At 42.5% G+C, this 21,346-nt stretch overlaps 1 protein-coding gene across 2 annotated transcripts; it reads left to right on the forward strand.

Annotated features, from left to right (window-relative positions):
• Window positions 1-305: 305 nt before the first annotated feature.
• On the forward strand, window positions 306-20,181 carry C9orf72 (C9orf72-SMCR8 complex subunit). 2 transcript variants are annotated; one of them, XM_035140979.2, is made up of 11 exons: window positions 306-460; window positions 4,964-5,443; window positions 6,445-6,504; window positions 7,764-7,859; window positions 8,949-9,013; window positions 10,803-10,875; window positions 11,193-11,309; window positions 13,108-13,343; window positions 14,815-14,872; window positions 16,345-16,454; window positions 16,551-20,181. In XM_035140979.2, exons 2-11 carry the CDS (start codon window positions 5,000-5,002, stop codon window positions 16,735-16,737), a joined length of 1,446 nt encoding a protein of 481 aa, XP_034996870.1. In that variant the 5' UTR covers window positions 306-460; window positions 4,964-4,999; the 3' UTR covers window positions 16,738-20,181. The 2 variants fall into 2 exon arrangements, with proteins under 2 accessions (XP_034996870.1, XP_060124694.1); XM_060268711.1 differs by lacking the exon at window positions 306-460 and adding an exon at window positions 3,059-3,140.
• The last annotated feature ends 1,165 nt before the right edge of the window (window positions 20,182-21,346 follow it).

A 21,346-nucleotide genomic window follows, 5' to 3' on the forward strand; every position in this document is an offset into this window, starting at 1 on the left:
AATATATTATCAACATAATTTCAAAGCCCGAAAGAGAACTTCGTTCCGCAGGAGCTTCTTCTCCTTTCCCCCTCATGCAGAAGCAAAAAGAAGGCAGGGCTCCTGAGAATAGGAGAGTGCGAATTCCTGCCAACCTCATTCCCAGGTGTGGAAAATGCTTGTCTCTATTCTCTTCAATATACTGTAAAACATTTGGAAACGGCAACAACAACTGCAACAGGGGAGCCGAAAGTCTGAGGCGCACACGACTGGTTTTTGCCTATACCTCTACGTCGGCTCTCCGTTTCCTCATAGGAGCGCGTGAGAGAACCTCTGTCTCCGAAGGGCCGGTCGGCGCGCACGCGCAGTGGCAGGGCGCCCTCCCATGCGCTGTGTTTACAATCGAGGGCTGCCCGGGCCGGTGAGGGGGCGATACTTCCGGCCCTCAGGTGGCCGCGTGCCTTTCCGCTGACGTCTGAGGGTGAGTGGGTCGGTTTCACCTGTGGGTGCGGTGGGGTTGGGGGTGGGTGGGTCTCCTCCCAGCCCCGCGGCGGCGGGTTCTTCAGGCTGCCCCTTCCAAGGGAGGTGTGCCGAAATTGTGCCTCCGGTGTGCAGGGTTGGGAGGGTGGGATCCTGCTCGCAGGGGTTCCCATGGCTACCTGGCTGGATGCTGAGAGGGCAGGATGGTGCGCTAGGTCAGCCTCCTTGCGCTCGTTTTCAAGAACAGGGAAGATTTCAAGGTGCACCGAACATAGGCAAGGGGGGACAGGGAGGGGACCTGCCCTCCTAAAAATCAATAAAAATACTTAACTAACTGAGGTTCTGCGCCCCCCAACATAAAGCGTGCGCCCCTCCCCAACAAAAATACTGGCTATGCCCGTGGCACCGAAGGCTACTGGATTGAAGGTTGGAGATTTTGGGGGCTTAGCCCCTTCCTGTGCTACCATCATAACTGGTCTTGCTCGAAGCAAGGCTTTGCAGCCTAATTCCTATGCTTTTGATTCTGCGGTGGGGTGCTGTTACTGCAGGGTACGATCAATCTATGAGCACCCATCAAGCTATGAACATGATGGAATGCAATCCAAATGTGAGCAATCTCCCAGAAACAAGAGCTTCGCGGACACTGTGCGCCTTAGTGTCCTCAGGTTTCAAACTCATTGTGGTGGCCCTCTGTTTGTCCAACGCCGCGCCCAAATTGGACACAGCCTCTCCCGACTCAGTTGTTTTTGCTCTGGATCGTGTAATAACCAGTGCAAGGGTCCAAATCTATAACTCTGCCTGAATGTACATGGCAATTTAGATTTAGATTTCCCATCGTAACATTATTGAAAACTGATCAAGCGTCTGAAAGTGCAAGGTTGAAATAATTTTGATCGTCACAGTTGATTTTTAAAACTTGTTAAGTAGAATTGAAATAATTATTTCTTGGTAGCCTTGACAAAAAACCCATTGTGCATTTGAAATCTGTCAGGCGCCAGGCGCATTTTGCACCTGGCTATTGGCCGCTTGCGACCAGGTGAAGATGACCGGGTGCCAGGATGGCATCTAACGTCTCCACCATCTGGAGGTGCATGCCTAGGGATCTTTGGATCTGTACTGCTTTTACACACTAGCAGAACATCCTGTAGAATTCTGTCCACTATATTTTATCAGCACAATCAGAATTAAGTTCAGGAACCAAAAAGTCATATTGAAAAATACGACTTTTGAGTCCTCTGACCCCAAAATGGCAACTGGCCATTCCATTTTGGCGACTGTAAGCCTGGTTTAAGGAGCCATTTGGTGCCTAGCTTATATATCGATGAGTTTCTAACACTGCTGTGTGTAATGCATACTCTAGATCACGGGTGTCAAACACAAGGCCCGGGGGCCAAATCTGGCCCGCCAGACCTTGTCATGTGGCCCGCCGAGCGCCGCAGCCAGCGGGACCCAGCAGCGGGACCTTGCTGCTGAAGCGCCGCACCGACAAAGCGCCGACAAACAGCTGGGGCCGGGGGGGGGGGTAGAAAGGCGGCCGGAGCAGCGCTGCGTGGAGCACCCCGAGCCACAGCAGGAGAAGGAGGCGGCAGCTTGCCGGGTCAGCGCCCGGCAGCGCCGCACGGAGAGTCCTGAGCCTCTGCGACGCAGCAGTGCTCTATAGCACTTTGAATCCTCCTCCTCCTGCCATGGCTCGGTGCCTGGAAATGGCTGTTGCTGCTGCTGAAGCACAGACAAAGCACCCAGCAGCGCCGCATGGAGGAGGAGGAGGATTCAAAGTACTACAGAGCACTGCTTTGTCCCAGAGGCTCGGAACTCTCCGCACGGCGCTGCCGGGCACCGACCCGGCAAACTGCCTCCTCCTCCTCCTCTTGCCTCTCCTCCTCCTCCTCCTCCTGCCGCGGCTCAGCCTCATGAACGTGAGCTCAGCAGCGGCTCAGCCTCACGAACGTGCAACTCTGAGGCTTTACGCACTTCTCCTAAAACGGACACCCGCTGCCTCACGCTGCACGGGAAATGCTTTTTGCCCCTGGGTCCCTTCGCGCTCTTTTCTGGCGCTGAATCAAGGCGGCGACCCCCCCTTCCCTTTCTTTCTTCCTCTCTCTCGTTCTTATTCTTTATTTCTTTCTCCTTCCTTCCTTCTTTATCTCTGTCTTCTCTCCCTCTTTCTTTTTCTTTCCTTCTTTATTCCTTCTTTCCTACTCTTCTTTCTCTCACCTCTTTCCTTCCTCTCTCCCTCCTGCTCCCTCTTTTCTTCCTTCCTTCCTTCCTTCCTTCCTTCCTTCCTTCCTTCCTTCCCATCTTTCTTCCTCTCCCTCATTCTTATTCTTTCTTTCCCTCTACTTCCTTCCTTCTTTCTCCCTTTCCGTCTTCTCTCCCTCTTTCTTTTTCTTTCCTTCTTTATTCCCTTCCTTATTTCCTACTCTTCTTTCTCTCCCCTCTTTCCTTCCTTCCTCTCTCCCTCCCACTCCCTCTTTTCTTCCTTCCTTCCTTCCTTCCTCCCTCCCCTTCCCTCCCCTCCTTCTCCCTCTCCTCAGAAACATAGGATGCTACTTCTGGCCCTTAAACCCTGGAACCAGGAGAGCAGCTCCAGTGAGTCAACCTCAGCCAGTCCCTTTGGTGAAGGGTGGTGGCTCACTGGCAGAACATCTGTCCTGCATGCAGAAGGACCCCAGCATCTCCAGGTACTAGTAGCTCTGCAAAGGTCCTGCATGAAACCCTAGCGAGCCTCCACCACCCAGTGCAGTTACCAAAAATCATTTTTCAATAAATTGTACAATAATTGTACATTTGAATATCTACTTGCCATTATTCTGACTATGTTTCTGCTTTCAGAGCTAGTTATTACTTACATTATTACAAAAAAACAGTAATAATTGAATGCAGTGACAATAATTTATGATACTAAGAGTGGACACATAGTCCTACAGATACAACCGGCCCTTTGAGGGTGACCAAACTGCTGATGCGGCCCCCGATGAATTTGAGTTTGACACCCCTGCTCTAGATTATCCTGCATATGTCATTTATTTTTATTAAGCTCTTGGTTCAAATTATTTTTTTCCTTTTTTGTGTTCAGATCAGTTGTGTATATAGATATAGAGACTCCTGTTTCAAGTTTTTCATTACTGTATGTTTATATTATGGCAGTAGTCAGATCAATCTTGCTCCTTAGAAGTAAATTCAGTTGAAATTAGTTGAAGTTGCTCTCAGGTTGACTAAATGGTTCAAGACAGTCATATGCTGTTGTTTATAGTCTTGTGATCGCTTGCAATGTAGGTCAAAATCAATGCGAAATATGTTGAAAACATGGAACTTGCATTTCATTACGGAACTTCCTCACTATTGCATGACTTCCTTCTTCGCTTTCAACACAAAGTCCACTGGAAATGCTTTGCTTGCGTGAGAATATGACTTTGAAAAGCATTGACCTTGATTGCCTTCTGCTTCCCTCAATGCTTCATGCATTTGTTGGTGTTATAACATGGAAACATTATTTAAAGTAGCATTTTCTTCTTCTGTTACGCTTTTTATTTATTGGCTGATGTTGCTATCATAAATTGATGAGTCTCATCCTACCACCAATTTCATGCATGAGCAGAAGCATTGCATGGTTTGTCTCAGAGTTATTCTGCTAGCTGTGCACTCATCTCTCTGAGTTCAATGAGGCTTACTCCAAGTAAGTGTGGGTTCTTGGCCCTTATAAACATGTTGAAATGTTACTTACGACATAAGGCGTTATAGTGGAGACCAGGCATCCCCAAACTTCGGCCCTCCAGATGTTTTGGACTACGGTTCCCATCTTCCCCGACCATTGGTCCTGTTAGCTAGGAATCATGGGAGTTGTAGGCCAAAACATCTGGAGGGCCTCAGTTTGGGGATGCCTGGTGGAGACCAACTCTTCTTTTGTATTACCACAATCCTAAGCATGTTTCGGTAAAGGTAAAGGGACCCCTGACCATTAGGTCCAGTCATGACCGACTCCGGGGTTGCGGCGCTCATCTCGCGTTATTGGCCGAGGGAGCCGGCGTACAGCTTCCAGATCATGTGGCCAGCATGACTATACTAAGCTGCTTCTGGTGAACCAGAGCAGCTCACGGAAACGCCGTTTACCTTCCTGCTGGAGCGGTACCTTTTTATCTACTTGCACTTTGACATGCTTTCAAACTGCTAGGTTGGCAGGAGCAGGGACCGAGCAACCGCCCCAGGGATTCGAACCGCCGACCTTCTGATCGGCAAGCCTAAGGCTCCATGGTTTAACCCACAGTGCTACCCACATCCCAAGTAAAGCATGTTTACTTGGATGCCGTTCCTCCTGTTTCTGAAGTTCCTTATTTACTAGAAGTACAATCACAACTTATGGTATTTAATCTATTCTGACACTGGTATGTGATGATATAACATCAATTTCACTAGTGCTAAATATGGTATCTCCGTTGTATATATTACTGACAGATGTTTTATATGAATCCTGCTATGCTCACTGTCTGCTTTGTTCAAACTCTAGGTTTTAGGTATCGGTCATGTGACAGTCGGGGTCGCCATGTCTGCTCTGTGTCCTCCTCCTTCTCCTGCTGTTGCCAAGACTGAGATTGCCTTGAATGGAGAGTCCCCATTGCTGGCTGCTACTTTTGCCTACTGGGACAATATTCTTGGTCCCAGGGTCAGACACATCTGGGCCCCCAAAACAGACCAGCAGCTTCTCAGTGATGGAGAAATAACATTTCTTGCAAACCATACTCTGAATGGGGAAATACTTCGTAATGCAGAAAGTGGTGCAATAGATGTGAAGTTTTTTGTTTTGGCTGAGAAAGGAGTCATTATCGTGTCCTTAATTTTTGATGGGAATTGGAACGGGGACAGAAGTACATATGGACTATCGATAATCCTTCCACAAAGTGAGCTTGGCTTCTACCTTCCCCTTCACAGAGTATGTGTCGACAGGCTGACACATATTATAAGAAAAGGACGGATATGGATGCACAAGGTAGGATACTTCTTCATGGTAACCACTTTTAAGTCTGGAGCCTTATGATTGGCTAAGCATAATACATGCCAGCAGATGGTGATCTAGCATTCTAGCCAAATAAATTCAAGATCTCCCTCCTCCTGCTCTTGACTTTTGGAGCCCTGACACTCTCATCCATAGCTCAGCATGATCATTTTTCAATTTATTATGCCTACACAAGAGTAAGCCTTTTCCTTGCACACACAAAGCCAATTTGCTCTATCTGCCAGGTGGAATTCCCCCAGAAGTTTAACATGACCTACAAGAACAATCTTTATTTTTTAATAATGTGTGTTATTTTTACTTAGTAAAATACGTGTATGACTTTTCCGTACGCTGCTCAAGACTTTGATGGCCATGTGCATTTATTTATTTCAGTTATTTAAATAGTTATCAACCACACTTTCATGGAAAAATAACAAGGTGGTCTACTCTCTTGATCATTGCCTGCAAAAGAAATACACAGTGCACAAGGCTTTACTTTGAAAAATATCCAGGGCATTGGTCTTTCCAAGAAGTATAATCTTTCCAGTTCATTTTTGAATCGGACACTTGGTCTTTTTATTGGAAGAATCTTATGATCTGAAGTGCAGCTGTGTGGAAGTAAGTCACTCAAATCAGAAGTTTTTCTCTTTTTTTTGTTCGACCCTACTCAACTACAGAGCTGCTCAAGGCAGCACACATATGTGGTGATATTATTCCATTTGACCTCACAAGAACTCAGTGGACTAGGTTAGGCTGAAAGCATCTGGGCAGACTGACACTACTCACTGAGATCATGGCTGAACACAGATCTCCTTCTTTTAGCCTGTTTAGAATTGAATGTGATTTTGTGTTGACTAAGATACTGCAGCTTCGTTGGGTCGTTGTGGATCTGATTGTCTTTTTATAGAATGCTGGTTGTACGGTGTGTGGGTTAAAACATGTACACATGTACTAGAAACTTTCTTTTACAAGTAACAATTTCCCCCCATGCCTAGGAAAGGCAAGAACACATTCAGAAGGCTGTCCTGGAGGGCACAGAGAGAATGGAAGACCAGGTAAGAATGATGCAAGCGGCAAGACTCTGTGTACATTTCAATACTGACACTTCATATCCCATCAATTTCAAGTGGAAGGATTACAAGTGTTCTTGCTCCTTTCCCATTTAGCCACATCCACCTGTAGAAGTTGCTTCCTCTGGGTATCGTGAATGCTTTCTATAAGAGAATGAGTTCCATGAAGATGGAATAGAAACACTGAGCAAACTGAAAAAACATATGCCAGCTCCATGCCATTGTGGAGCGAAGTAGAATTCTGAGTGGTATTTTATTCTCTTTGTATACAGGCCATCTAAATGAAGAGTGTTTTTTTTTAAGTGGCTTCTTCAGTTTGTTTGTACTATCAACCTCCTGTCATAACAGAAGATCTTACTAGATCATTGGTTTATCAGGCAAAAGAACTGGCAGTGCATGTGTTTTGGGCTACAGCTGGTTGGGAGAGGATTTATTATACAGCAGGGTTGGGACACATCAAGCCCAGAGACCAAATGTGGTCCTGCAGGCATCTTTGTCTAGCCCTTGGGACTTTCTCCAACCACCACCCCTCTCTAACTCACTTCTCAACGGCTGTGCTTCACACCCACCCAAAATGTTTTTGCCTGGCTGGAATATTTCCTTGAATTCTGATGGCACCTTTCCGTTGCCTGCATGGAGGATCGAAGGGTATGTGTGAATGTGTACAGAAACGAGCTTGAGCAAAGGTAACATTTACTGTCACTGTTCCACCCACTTTTGCCTCTGGCCGCACCCACCACTGGGATATGGCCCCCAGAAAGTTGCCCAGAAGGGAATGTGGCCCTCAGGCTGAAAAAGGTTCCCCATCCCTGTTGTAGATGACCTTAGGAAAACGGTACTTAACAAGGAATGAAACCACAAGTATTTTCTCTTTATCAACTGTAAATTCTAAGCAATACATTAACTTAATCATTTTTCTCTGTATGTCCTATATCTGCCCGGGCTCTTGAATTTTATTTAACCAAGTACAGTAGTCTAACACTATAGCTGAGAAACTCAGTTTTAAAATTGCATTCAGTTCAAAAATTATATTCATGGTTTTGGGGACATGGGAAGCTGTTGGGTTGGGTGGAAGGTGAAGTCCTGTCACACAAGCAGACGTCTACTTACATAACATTGAATTGTTTTACTAGTTTCTTGTTACTCTTTCTTTCCTCTCCAAAAAAAATGTTCACCCTATTCAGGTTCTGTTCTTTAAGTGCACACTCTGCTTTTCATTTCATAAACCATTATTTATTGCATAGGGCCAGAGCATCATTCCAATGCTGACAGGGGAAGTTATTCCTGTAATGGAGCTCCTTTCATCTATGAAATCACACAGTGTTCCAGAAGAAATAGATGTAAGTCTTACTGTTAGCTGCATCATGAAAGGAAGCAAGTCTTCCACTCTTTCTCTTTTTTTGAAGTGCCTTTAATGAAATGAATTGCAGCTCATCAGTCAATGGATTTCTAGCTTTTGGGGTTTTTTTTGGCCAGTACAGTACAGAATTTATACCAGGGTACATGCATACATTTTATTTGTATGCCAACCTTACAAGAGTTAAAACCCTGCTTAAGGCTACTTACAACATGAAAAAAATACATAATTAACAAAAGTAGTCTTAAAAACATTGAGAAGCACACAATCAAATTGAACAATATAAATCATATTAAGATCCATTATAAAGATACCAAATATTAAAACCAATAACAGCAACAGCAAGCCCCTCCCCCGGCAAACCTCTAAACAACACCCCAGACCAAGAATCTGTTCAGCATTCTCAGCTTTTGTAGCTGGAGTCATTCCAGGCCCTGCAAGGCAAACAGCAGGTCTTCTAGGATCTGCAGCCAAGGGCACATCGCACAGACATCACAGCACCTTTTAAACTCTACCGGACTAAATTGCATGTTGTCTGGTCTGTACGTAGCTCTTTAAAGTGCAAAAAAAATCCAAATCCAAATTGTGAGTCATTCCACAGGTGTTTTTTTTTAAAAAAAACATCTAGGGAGAGTTCAAAGGTAGGATCTTTTTAGATCCTAGGCATTCTTTTACTGGATCATTAATGTACCAACAAAACAAATACATACTGATACAGCAGTGGGTGTGGAGCTTGTAAAGCTGGCAGTGGGGGGATTATACAGGCAAAGCAATGAACATTTAATTCCACAGTCACTCTCCTCCTTGCTTGAATTGTGAGAAAGGATTGGAGCTTGTTGTGTCCATGCAGGTTCCTGGAAGATAAAGGTCCTTTGGAGTAAGATGTGGGATAGAAATTAAATAAATAAATGAATTGTATTAAAATTCTGACTTTGCGTACTTCCTTATTTTTTTTTAAATAAATCTATTTCTTTATTTCTGCATTTAAATAGGGTTGGTTCCTGGGCTGTTTGTCATTTGTAGCATGTACACCATGACTAATCTTCCTCCCTGTGCTTTTATCACATTCCAGATAAGTGACACAGTGCTTAGCGATGATGACATTGGAGACAGCTGTCACGAAGGTTTCCTCCTTAAGTATGATCATTTGTTTTTTGGGAAAGTACTTACTTCTAAAGCAGAGATTTGGGGAAAGAGGGGGGAGATAGGTGACGATGAGTGGGGAAGAAAAAAAATCCTTTTTATTTATTGGTAGTGTTTTTGCCTATAAGTAAGCCTCTTTTAAATAGTTTAGAGTAAAAATGAATTGATGTGAAAACTAGGGTGATCACTTACTAACCTGCTTGTGTAGCACTATATTGACAGTTATTTATCTTACCTGTTGCCTTGTTAAGAAAACATATTAAGACTTATGCATATGGAAGCTTGGAAACTAAGTTGAATCGAGGCAGTGGGTGAGAAATAGATTCTCACTAAACCGAAAAAGGACTGTGTTTCTAGCTTCTCCATACCACCCAGTACATCTGTTTTCTAGGTTAAAAATAGTATTTCATTGGCATTGATAGCTAAAAATCTGACCAACCTAACTTTGAGATCTGTGGCATTGTGGGTGTGCCATCATTCCTGCTGGAAGGAAAAATAATTCTCCACTCTCATACTTTGCATTCTGTTTGTCACTGGCAGAGTTAATGAAAGGCATGCCACAGGTTTCATTGTACTTCAGTCAATGGAGACCTATAAAGCAGAGTCTATTAACAGAACTGGGGTTTCGTTAAATCTTCCTGGGAAAAAGGGGGAGTCATTCTGCTAACTACTTTCCCCCAATATGGCACCTTTTGAAAATAGAGAGCTTTTTCATTCATGTCCAAAAATTGAAAGTTCAGACTGCATACTGTAACCTTGCTGGTTAACTTGGTTGATTAGAGCAGGCATAGGCAAACTCGGCCCTCCAGATGTTTTGGGACTACAACTCCCATCATCCCTGCCCACTGGTCCTGTTAGCCAGGGATGATGGGAGTTGTAGTCCCAAAACACCTGGAGGGCCGAGTTTGCCCATGCCTGGGTTAGAGCATGGTGCTGATAATGCCAAGGTTACGGGTTTGATCCTCATACAAGTGCATTTTCTTGCATTCTGGGGGGTTGAAATTCAGAAATAGTTTCTTCTGTTCAGCTTTGGTTTCTTCACTCTTATGAAATCAAATGCCATAAAATATACATGTAATGAAAGTACCATATTTTTCTGTCTATTAGACGAGGTTTTTTTCACTCAAAAATTGTGTCAAAAAACTGGGGTTGTCCAATACATGGATAGTGGCATGGCAGGCGGGGGCAGGGAGAAGCTGCGCGCCTGCCAGCCAGCTGGTTGGCGGGAGCGCAACTTTCCCCGATGCCACTGCCCGTGGGAAACGATCTAGTGTTTCCTGCCCGCAGCTGTATGGGAAGAGAAGCTCAACAACTTTGGGCCATCTCCCCTCATTTTCTTAAAACTGAGTCCCCAAAAATAGAGGGGTTGGGGTCTTATACATGGGGGCGTCTTCTAGACGGAAAAATACAGTAATCAGATAACTAGTTAGCAGTCTGTGGCTCCATTCTCTTGTCCTGCACTGTAATGATTACTGCAGAGTAAAACAAGATATTCACATAGGAGTTTAAGGCAATTCATACACTTACCCCAAAATGTGAGTAGATATTAAATGGTATCATTTTGTCTGAAGTCTAGATTTGTAGCAATTTAATTTCAGGTGGCTCAACTAACCATATAGTTCTGGCCCTTGGTGTTTGATTTTTAGTACAGACTACTTACCACATTTGGAAACATTAGTATTGTTGGCAAGAAAAAGCTTTGCAGAGTCTTTTTAGCTGCTGCATGTAAACTTCTTGTGAAGTATTTCATATTACTTTGTATGCCTCTCTTTTCAATTTGCAGAGCCATCAGTTCACACTTGCAGACGTGTGGCTGCTCGGTAGTTATAGGAAGCAGTGCAGAAAAAGTTAATAAAGTAAGCATCTCCTATCTTATAAAGGTTAGATTACCAGGCAGAACAATATGCTGCCAGAAATCATAAGCGTTAGTCCTTTGATTTCATATATTACCTGTAAAGGGGGGGAGGTATTCCTCTAGCAACAAAATGTGAAGCTTGTGTACTTAGAAAATGAGGTCTCCCAAAAATAACTGGCAATAAGTCATTTGGGTTCCTGTAATTGGCAAGTAGCAACTACCCAGTTACTATATCATATAACAATTTTCATTTGCAAGTTTTCTTTTTTGCTAAATTTCCCTGCCTATCAGTATTTTTACAGTATTTTTGTATTACAGATAGTACGGACACTGTGCCTCTTTCTTACTTCAGCAGAGCGAAAGTGTTCTAGGCTGTGCAGAAATGAAACTTCCTTTAAGTATGAATCGGGGCTTTTTGTGCAAGGATTACTGAAGGTGAGGTCTTTGATTTGCTCAACTACATTTTGTCAGGAGCCAGTAACTTTAGTCATTGGTCTTCTAATCAAATGAAGTATTGTTGTGCTTAGATTAATAAATTATTTATTTTGTTGGCATCATTATTAATGTCCTTTAAAATTAAAATACTGGTAGGTTTTTCCTATAAGTGAGGAAGTTGGAAGTGTTTATCCAGCAGGACAAAGGAAGCATAGATTAAACTGTTAATTTTCATTAACACAACTACTATTTTTTTTAAAGGAAAATGTACTTTCCTGTCTGTTCTTCCCTTGCTATGAAGAATGAAGATAAATCAACACCTGTCCTTTCCTTCTCACACTTAAATGTGTCATATAGTGGAAACTGGAGAAATCTTTTTCTGAAAGTGATATTGGTAATTGACTAGAAATGTTTAATGTAAAAAATAGGTTTGGTTTTTTTTTGTTTTTTTAAAAATGGCAGTCCAGACTGGACCTATAAAACTTTAAAAAACCTTTAAAAGCAATAATTGCCAAACAAACAAACAATCCCCAGGGTGGAGGGAAGAAAACTGGTAACAATAGTGAACAAAACTACAAAATGCAGTTGTGTTTCCCTCTCTAACACAGTCTTATTATGATTAATACTAATTTCATTTATGAATCACTTCTCATTAGGCATCATGAAGTGAATTACAGTATAACATACAGTCAAACCTTGGTTTATGCCTACCTTGGTGAGTGACCGCTTCAGCGAGCGACCGCCGCAGACCCGGAAGTGTTTACATCCGGGTTCCGTGGCGTCGGATGCGCAGACGCGATCTGCGCAGTGCGTGCGTGCGCAGAAGCGCTCTATCGGCACACACGCAGAAGCGTGCCTTCGGCGAGCGACCGCCTCCGTGGAACGGATTGCGGTCGCAAACCGAGCTCCCACTGTATATAAAACCAGTTACAGGTAGGTAGCCGTGTTGGTCTGACGTAGTTGAAACAAAATAAAAAAATTCCTTCCAGTAGCACCTTTGAGAACTTACTTGGTCTCTAAGGTGCTACTGGAAGGAATTTTTTTTATATATAAAACCAGCTAAAGTAATTGTAAACACCAAAAATTCAGGGATTTCAGTGGAATATTTCCTTCTGAGTTTTCTATAAGGATACTCGTTATCCACAATCTGGAGTCCCCTGTGCATTCATGGAGTTTCTATGCATGCTTACTCATAAGTAAGCCCAAATGTAAGGCTGTAACAGAGTCTACTTTCTGTATGGAGAACATTCAAACTCTTATAATTCAATCCGTAGCAAGTTTACTCGTATGTTAGCCCCACTAAGTTCAATTAAGCTTATATCCATGCATATCAAGGCAGAAATCCTAAACCTGCACCCAAGGGATTAAGTAGCTCAGTTGGTTAGAACATGGCACTGATAATGCCAAGTTTGCAGGTTCGATCCCTGTATGGGACAGCCGCGTATTCCTGCATTGTAGGGGGTTGGACTCGATGATCCTCAGGGTCCCTTCCAATTCTACAATTCCTGGATTCCTACTGAATTTGTTGGGACTGTATATGTGCTAAGAATTGAATTGTAAGATGCTGAGTGCTGTCGATACAGAACACATCCTCAGTGTGACATATGTATCTATATCTATATCTATATATGTGTGTGTGTTTGTGTATGTGTGTGTGTGAGAGAGAGAATTGTCTTAATTTATTGCCATATTATGACAATAAATCAAAATGGTTCAAATTGTAATTTGATAGCGCCTTACAGTTTTTCATTCCTCTGACTTTTTTTAGTAACTGGACTAATTGTTTTCACTGTGACAGGATGGCACTGGAAGTTTTACATTGCCTTTCCGTCAAGTCATGTATGCTCCGTATCCTACCACGCACATTGATGTAGATATCAACACCGTGAAACAGATGCCTCCTTGCCATGAACATATCTATAATCAGCGGCGGTACATGAGATCGGAGCTCACAGCTTTCTGGAGAGCCACTTCAGATGAAGAGATGGCTCAGGATACCATTATCCATACAGACGAGAGCTTCACCCCTGATCTGTATGTGTTCCTGTAGAGTCACAGAATTTCAGATGTTGATGCCGGTATCATGGTTTAAATGCAGTGTCTATATAACGCTTTGGTTCTGTTTTGCCATCCAGGCAAAATTTCTGCCCTGAAATTAGGACCCAATTACCCAAGCAATATTGAAAGCCAGCAGTCATTTTTTTCCATTTTGCACGGGCGAGATTCTACAGGTGAAACTCGGAAAATTAGAATATCGCCAAAAAGTGCATTTATTTCAGTAATGCAACTTAAAAAAATTTTTTTTTACAACTGCTTTCTTTTGGAAATTCCACAGTAATAAAACAAATAGTTACAATAATGCAAAAATAAACATCGCTATTACATTTAATTAATTACATTCCATTTATAATTGACCCGCCTAACGACAAATAATTACAATTACAACAAATAAAGGCTTGACATATCTTGCTTTGCATGTCATGCATCTATCTCATATATTGGTTTCCCCTTTTAAGTTGCATTACTGAAATAAATGCACTTTTGGGCGATATTCTAATTTTCTGAGTTTCACCTGTACCTTTCGAATGGGGAGTCTTCTGTTCTCTCCCAAGAATTGTAAAACAACTGAGCACTTGCTCCCTATGAGTTTCTTAGGATGCTTCCGCAGCTATGAGGATTTGATTTCTGTCTCCACCAAACTCTCTTCTGAGATGCCATCCTTTGGGAGGCTAATGGCATGAGAAGTAGGATCACCAAAGTAGTTATCCTCTACAAGATTTGGAAGCTTCTTAGCTTTTTTCATAAACTAGCAGCAAGAAGTGATCAGGTAGACTTGTCGCACAATTCATTCAACACTCAGGTCCAGTTTATACATGCATGCGTATGGGATGGCTCCACTGAAAAACACAGGGCCAGATTCAACTAACCAGGTGCACTAGCGGAAGCCTGCTCAAGGTCTCCTGCTAGCACACTGTTGCTTTCCCCGGTCTCTGCCCCCCTGTGCTTCCCCCAATTCTGCTCTGGAAGATCTGGAGAACCCCCCCAGTGGCAGAGGAGAGGTTCCATATAGTAAGCAAAAATGCTTGCACTGATGGAATGATTGCCTTCGCGCGACACTGAGTTTCACCCATGGTGTTTGAGATGATGAGAGAAGAAGTTCTCTGGTATTTGGTCTGTGATAGCTCATTCATAAGCACAAATTAGCACTTGAGGCTGTAGTAATCAAGTCACGAGCCAGCCTTCATCATGGGTTATCCTTTAATTGCAATCTGTACAGTTTAGTCTCATTTTGTATGCAAAGTATTGTGCACTTCTATAAAAGTATATAAAAGAGTTTGCATGATTTTTTTTTACTAGCCCTACTTTATATTTTAGATCACATATAAGAACAGTGTTTTTAAATGCTGTAAGGAATTATTGATTACTGTATAGATACTACTTCAGCTTTGCGTTGTGAATGAAACTCAACATATTACTACTGCATGCTTCCTCTGTATTTTTACAGGAACGTTTTCCAAGATGTCCTTCACCAAGACACTTTAGTAAAAGCCTTTCTGGATCAGGTAACTGTCCATTCTAATCAGTTAAAACTGATGAGCAAAACATCACCTATTTTAATTTTCTTAATGAGTTCATTTTGTGTAGTTGTAGCTTTAAAAAAACATCTCTCAAGTGGTTCTTTTCTGTAGTATTTTAAAGCGTGATTTCAAAGAAGGTGCTCTAATCTAATACTAATGAGATTAATTACCTACTGCCTGTCTTTTCTCTGTATTTGCACTCTAAGGTCAAGTCATGTGGCAATGCCGGGAAAGTGCGGGAAAGCTTCAAATATAGTTAAGGGATGTAGGAATAAAAGGTCTTTGTTCAGTATGCATTTAGCATTTAGCAGATTAATTGTAGTTGTAATTGTAGTAGCATCAGCAGTTAACAGACCACTGACTTCAGTGAAATTATGGGACTTGGGCCAAAAACTCACTCAAATATTGTATGTTTATTGTTGATACCTAAATATGTGCATCTGCAGAATCTCTTTCTTTGCAAAAGCTGGTTCCCAGCATTGCCAAACACAAACAGCAGAACTACAAACATGAGCAGACTTGATTCTCAATGGCTGAAATTACCAGGACAGGAAGCAAGTTTAATCCTGGCCCAAATAGAGTTTCTGTGCACATCCTTTTACATTTGCTTTAAGTTGCTGCTGCCATTTACCTCCTACAGGTAAAAGTAAAACACTGGACTTGAGAGTGGCTGTTGCAGCAAGAACAAACCACCTCTCCACTCTTTATTTTTATTTACAGAAATCCTATCCCACTCAGCATATAAATATCAGGAATATAAGAAAACCAGTATGATTTTCTAAAACGAAACGCTAAAATAGAAAATTTCAGTATGAAACGCAATAGAAAATTTCAGCAAGGCACATGGCTGGGTCACGGCGAAGGGAGAGCCTGTGTCAGTAAATAAACACTTCTTGAGCAAGGGCCGAAAACAGTACTGTGGGTGCCTGCTTGATATTCAAAGGGAGTAAGTAAATTAAGCCCTGCTCCAGATGACTAGGAAGTGAACCTCAGGAGTATATGGAGTAGCCAAAAGTGCATCTCCTGAAGACCGTAGTAGCCAAGTAAGTGCACATAAGAGAACAGGCAGTCCCTCAAGTAAGCTGGTCCCAAACCGTTTAGAGGTTTGTATACCATCAGCAAAACCTTAAATGTAGCCCAGTAGCATACTGGCAGACAGTGCTGTTTCTTCAGAAACTATGGGTAGCCTGCCCTTACCATTGGTTCCTACAGAAGAGCATAATGTGTACATGCAGAGCATTGAGATGCACTGCATCCCCCCCCCCCGAGTCCCTGCAATATCCCACGCTTGTCCTCTCTGTAACCAACTCCGATCATAATGTATATTTTACTAGTCTATAACAGAAGGCAGTATATGGGGTGAGCCATGCGGGAGAATGCCACTAAACAGAACCCTTTCCCCTCTTTCCCCATTTAATGTAATGTGTACTGATCTTTTATGTGGCAATTCTGAACAGGTCTTTCATTTGAAACCTGGATTGTCCCTGAGGCGTGTGTTCCTCGCACAGTTCTTGTTAATCCTTCACCGAAAAGCCTTGACCCTAATCAAATATATAGAAGACGATACGTAAGTATGAAGCTAAAGGGAGCAGTGTGTTTTCTTGGCACAGTTTTCACTGAAATCATTCCGTTTAACCACACTTTCCCCTCCCCCTCCCCACAGGCAAAAAGGCAAGAAGCCTTTTAAATCGCTCCGTAGCTTGAAGATAGACCTGGACTTGAGGGCAGAGGGTGACCTTAACATAATAATGGCCTTAGCTGAGAAGATCAAGCCGGGATTGCATTCATTTCTGTTCGGCCGTTCTTTCTACACTAGCGTGCAAGAGCACGACGTTCTAATGACGTTCTAATGAGGTTTATTTTTTTTATGTGAGTTGGTATCTCTTCACAATGCTTCTCAAATGTATTGTTTAAAGGGAATATAGCATTTCTCTTCACAAACACGTGTTGTGGTCCGGTGCAACAGAATGTGTGGTTAACACTACAACAGTCTTTTTCCCCGGCCCAGTGCCGTCCAGCTGTTGTTGTTGGACTCAAACTACCATCAGTCCCACCCAACATGGCCTGTGGTCAGGGACGATGGGAGTTGTAGTCTGCCAATGTTTGGAGCGGGGTATCATTGCGGGGAAGGCTGCAGAAAAAGTCAGAGAGTGCTGTTTAGACCTGCGCAATCCAGGTAGAGCAAGGTTTCTCACCTGCCTTCTGAACACCAAGTGCCACTGCTGATTCCTGAGAGGGGAAGGAAGCTCAGTGTGGTTGGGGTTTGGCAGTAGGAGTGTTGGGTTGGCTCTGCCACCATGCCGCTTTGTTCCCTGTGCCTCTCCCTCTTGGGAGCTGGCAGCAATATTCTGTGTTTGGAAAGCAGGCAAACAACCCTGTGCCACCCCACCAGTTGCTACTGGAATCGAGTCAGTTCAACTTAGGCATGCATCAGATGTTCCATTTTGATTACAGGGAGAGTAAACATTGGTGTGGTTTGTTTAAAGGTTAACTTAATGGCATTTTCGAAACCACAAAGTTGAGGACAACTTTTAATGGGTTTTTAAGAGGATATTGGTTTATAATTTTTCTTCGTGTGTGTGGTATTGGGAGACACGTTCCATTTCCTCCTTTCTGTCCAGGGACTGTTGATTGCAAAACAAATGGTCAAACGTAATTTTAGGACTATCGCTTCTAGTGTGTTTGGTAATATGAACAGTGCCATCTGCTTTTTCTCCCTGCCCCCAAAGCCAGCAGAAACTTGTGTGACATCTTAAGCACTTCAACACAGGCATGGAACAGGCAATGTGGCAGTACTTTTAGATGGTGTAATCAAAAGTGCCAAGCAAGTGTCGGGCAAGACTATTCTATTGCTAATTATGTCACCCACCATGCATGTTGCACTGTGTTTTGTCAAACACTGGTGCAAGTCAAACAGAGTGCAAATTAGGAAAGGTAAGGAGCAATTGGCAAGCTTTTTCTGATGAGCTACTGAGTGAAAGCCATATAAAAATCTCCCGGATCTCCAATGCTTCTGAGCAGTTTGGGGGGAGGGGACTGGTTAGAGACAAACTTAGTTGGTACCACAACTGAAATAAGGGTAGTAGTGGCAAATTTCTACTTTTCCTCTTCAACTCTAGCATATTTACCTCTTACCTCTCAGCTTCTTCTAAACTGAAAAAAGATAAACATTATGTATTTGCCTGTTTTCCACTGCCTTTCATACCTGTATAATATGGAATATTTATAATGGCTTTAATGTACATGTTTTGCAAAATGCAAAGAGCTGCCATAAAAGTGCATGCCATGTACTTCAAAAGGTTTTAAATGCATGCTGCTGTTTTTTAATTTCATTTTTTAATTGTTTGCCGGGTTGGGGTTGTTCCAATACGCTAATATGTTTCTTTAAGTGCAATATTTTGTGTTCATGATTAGGGAAAACTTACTGTCAGAAAGACATCTCTAGCTGTTACTGAGCATTCCTTATTATTAATTCTTATTTTCTTGGAAACCTGTTCTTCCTTCTCATCTGATGGCTGTGGCCCACATGATGGTGATGGCTCAGATGAAGGGTATCCAATTTAACTTTTGCATCTTGGGAAGTTGTGATTGCCAAACTTTCCCCTGTAGTAAAATGAGCAAGGTGCAGTATCTTATGTGAAGCTAACTGCATACAACAGACTCCCACCGATCATTGGCTTATTACAGCCAGTAATTTAATTTGTAAAGATGTAAAGTTGCCATGTCAAAAGACTAAATATTATTGTGGAGGTGTGGGGCCTGACAAAGCAGCTTTTACTCTTTGGGAAGACAGGGATGAGGGCAGTAGAAGCTAGGCAGTAATGAGAAATGCCTCTTAGCTCAGGGTAGGTAGGTGTCATGGGTGAGCAAGAAATAACATCCCAGTGAATGGCCTGAGCATAACTCTGGTGGCCTGTCAATAGCTCTACTGTTTAGATTAAAAGTCCTGTGCAGCCATAACAAGAAGATAGACAACTGACATTTTTCTGTCTTAGGGTTAGTGATAAATTTAGAGGGAATACTGTCAGACCATGAAGATAATTGTGTTCTTTTCCATAACTTATTTTACAGAGTAATAGTCCTAGGTGTTGGTTTAAAAGCAGCTTAAAGATTTGAAACTAATATAGTATCCATTTACCTGGGATTTTCTGTATTTTCATGCTGCTACGTATGTGGATTGCAAGGTGCTTGAAAAATATCAGTACAATTATTGCTGATATAATATAGTAATGAGACAAATTCCATTTGCCATTAAAAAAAGCATACTAGGGATAGCAAGCTATATTTTAATGTTGTTGTTGAAGCGGGTTTAGAGTTCTGATGAATAAATACAGGAGACATTGCCACACAGAGAACACATTATTGAACCATATGCCTAATTGTAGATTGATGCATTTTTGGCAAATAAAACTGGCACTACCAAAAAGAAATCTCTGTTGCCTGAAATATATCCTAGTGTCATATTTTCATTATGAAATGTCTAAATGCTAGTAATTTGCTCTGATTTTTTGGTGCACTTTCCCCATGCATGTACATTATAATAAAATGGATAAATACCTCCATATTTTGTGTTGCACATCTTATTGCTCAGGGTATTATTAGGCTGTTGAAAGCAATATTGCAAGAAGATTCATTTACCAAAAGGTATTGGCTGCAATATGCATTGTCTCAGACAGCAGCACTACACTTTCTCCAGCACCTGTGTCACAGCACCATCCATAGGGACGCAACTATAATGCAAAACAGCACCAGTTCCTCCCTTTAGCTAATTTACTGATCCAAGTATTTGTTTCTTGTAACACCAGTGCAGCTTGTTTTCTCTAGGCTGCAAGTTGGTGCTATATCCAAACTATTGGTACTGGGATTTCACCAGCAATCCTGTCACATATTGAATTGGAACTGAAATACGGTACTTTGAAGTACTTTATTGTACAACTTGTATACAGTGAGATTACACAAGCATCCCCACTCATCTCTTAGTCTTAATTCCTCTCGTTTACTGATGCACACCAAAGAATGCTCCAACTACCACACAATTGCACTCATTTCACACGCTAGCAAGGTTATGCTTAAACTTCTACAAGGCAGTCTTAGGCAGTATGTGGACCGATACCTCCCAGAAGTGCAAGCTGGATTTCGTAGGGGCAGAGGAACCAGAGACCAAATAGCAAACATGCGCTGGATTATGGAGAAAGCTAGAGAGTTCCAGAAAATCGTCTACTTCTGCTTCATTGACTATGCAAAAGCCTTTGACTGTGTCGACCACAGCAAACTATGGCAAGTTCTTAAAGAAATTGGAGTGCCTGATCACCTCATCTGTCTCCTGAGAAATCTCTATGTGGGACAAGAAGCTACAGTTAGAACTGGATATGGAACAACTGATTGGTTCAAAATTGGGAAAGGAGTACGATAAGGTTGTATATTGTCTCCCTGCTTATTTAACTTATATGCAGAATTCATCATGCGAAAGGCTGGACTAGATGAATCCCAAGCCGGAATTAAGATTGCTGGAAGAAATATCAACAACCTCAGATATGCAGATGACACAACCTTGATGGCAGAAAGCGAGGAGGAATTAAAGAACCTTTTAATGAGGGTGAAAGAGGAGAGAGCAAAATATGGTCTGAAGCTCAACATCAAAAAAACCAAGATCATGGCCACTGGTCCCATCACCTCCTGGCAAATGGAAGGGGAAGAAATGGAGGCAGTGAGAGATTTTACTTTCTTGGGCTCCTTGATCACTGCAGATGGTGACAGCAGTCACAAAATTAAAAGACGCCTGCTTCTTGGGAGAAAAGCAATGACAAACCTAGACAGCATCTTAAAAAGCAGAGACATCACCTTGCCTACAAAGGTCCGTATAGTTAAAGCTATGGTTTTCCCAGTAGTGATGTATGGAAGTGAGAGCTGGACCATAAAGAAGGCTGATCGCCGAAGAATTGATGCTTTTGAATTATGGTGCTGGAGGAGACTCTTGAGAGTCCCATGGACTGCAAGAAGATCAAACCTATCCATTCTTAAGGAAATCAGCCCTGAGTGCTCACTGGAAGGACAGATTGTGAAGCTGAGGCTCCAATACTTTGGCCACCTCATGAGAAGAGAAGAATCCTTGGAAAAGACCCTGATGTTGGGAAAGATTGAGGGCACTAGGAGAAGGGGACGACAGAGGACGAGATGGCTGGACAGTGTTCTCGAAGCTACGAACATGAGTTTGACCAAACTGCGGGAGGCAGTGCAAGACAGGAGTGCCTGGCGTGCTATGGTCCATGGGGTCACGAACAGTCGGACACGACTAAACGACTAAACAACAACAACACTGATGCACACCTACCAAATCCGAAAGTCAGTTGCCGTTATTTTTCATCTGCTATCTGCTTGGCGGTTGGTTTTGACTTCTGTGTCAGCACTTGTACACAGTTCTCTTATTGTTTTCTTTTTGTACTAATAATACTTGATTGA

Source organism: Zootoca vivipara, chromosome 16 (genome assembly GCF_963506605.1).
Source record: "Zootoca vivipara chromosome 16, rZooViv1.1, whole genome shotgun sequence".
NCBI lineage: Eukaryota > Metazoa > Chordata > Lepidosauria > Squamata > Lacertidae > Zootoca > Zootoca vivipara.

Bases quoted from the DNA above. Each gene is read 5' to 3' on its own strand.
- C9orf72 (XM_035140979.2), top strand. From the start codon at position 5,000: ATGTCTGCTCTGTGTCCTCCTCCTTCTCCTGCTGTTGCCAAGACTGAG. The intron at 9,014-10,802 runs GTATGATCATTT...TTCAATTTGCAG, and splicing joins CACGAAGGTTTCCTCCTTAA to AGCCATCAGTTCACACTTGC. The intron at 13,344-14,814 runs GTATGTGTTCCT...GTATTTTTACAG, and splicing joins GAGAGCTTCACCCCTGATCT to GAACGTTTTCCAAGATGTCC.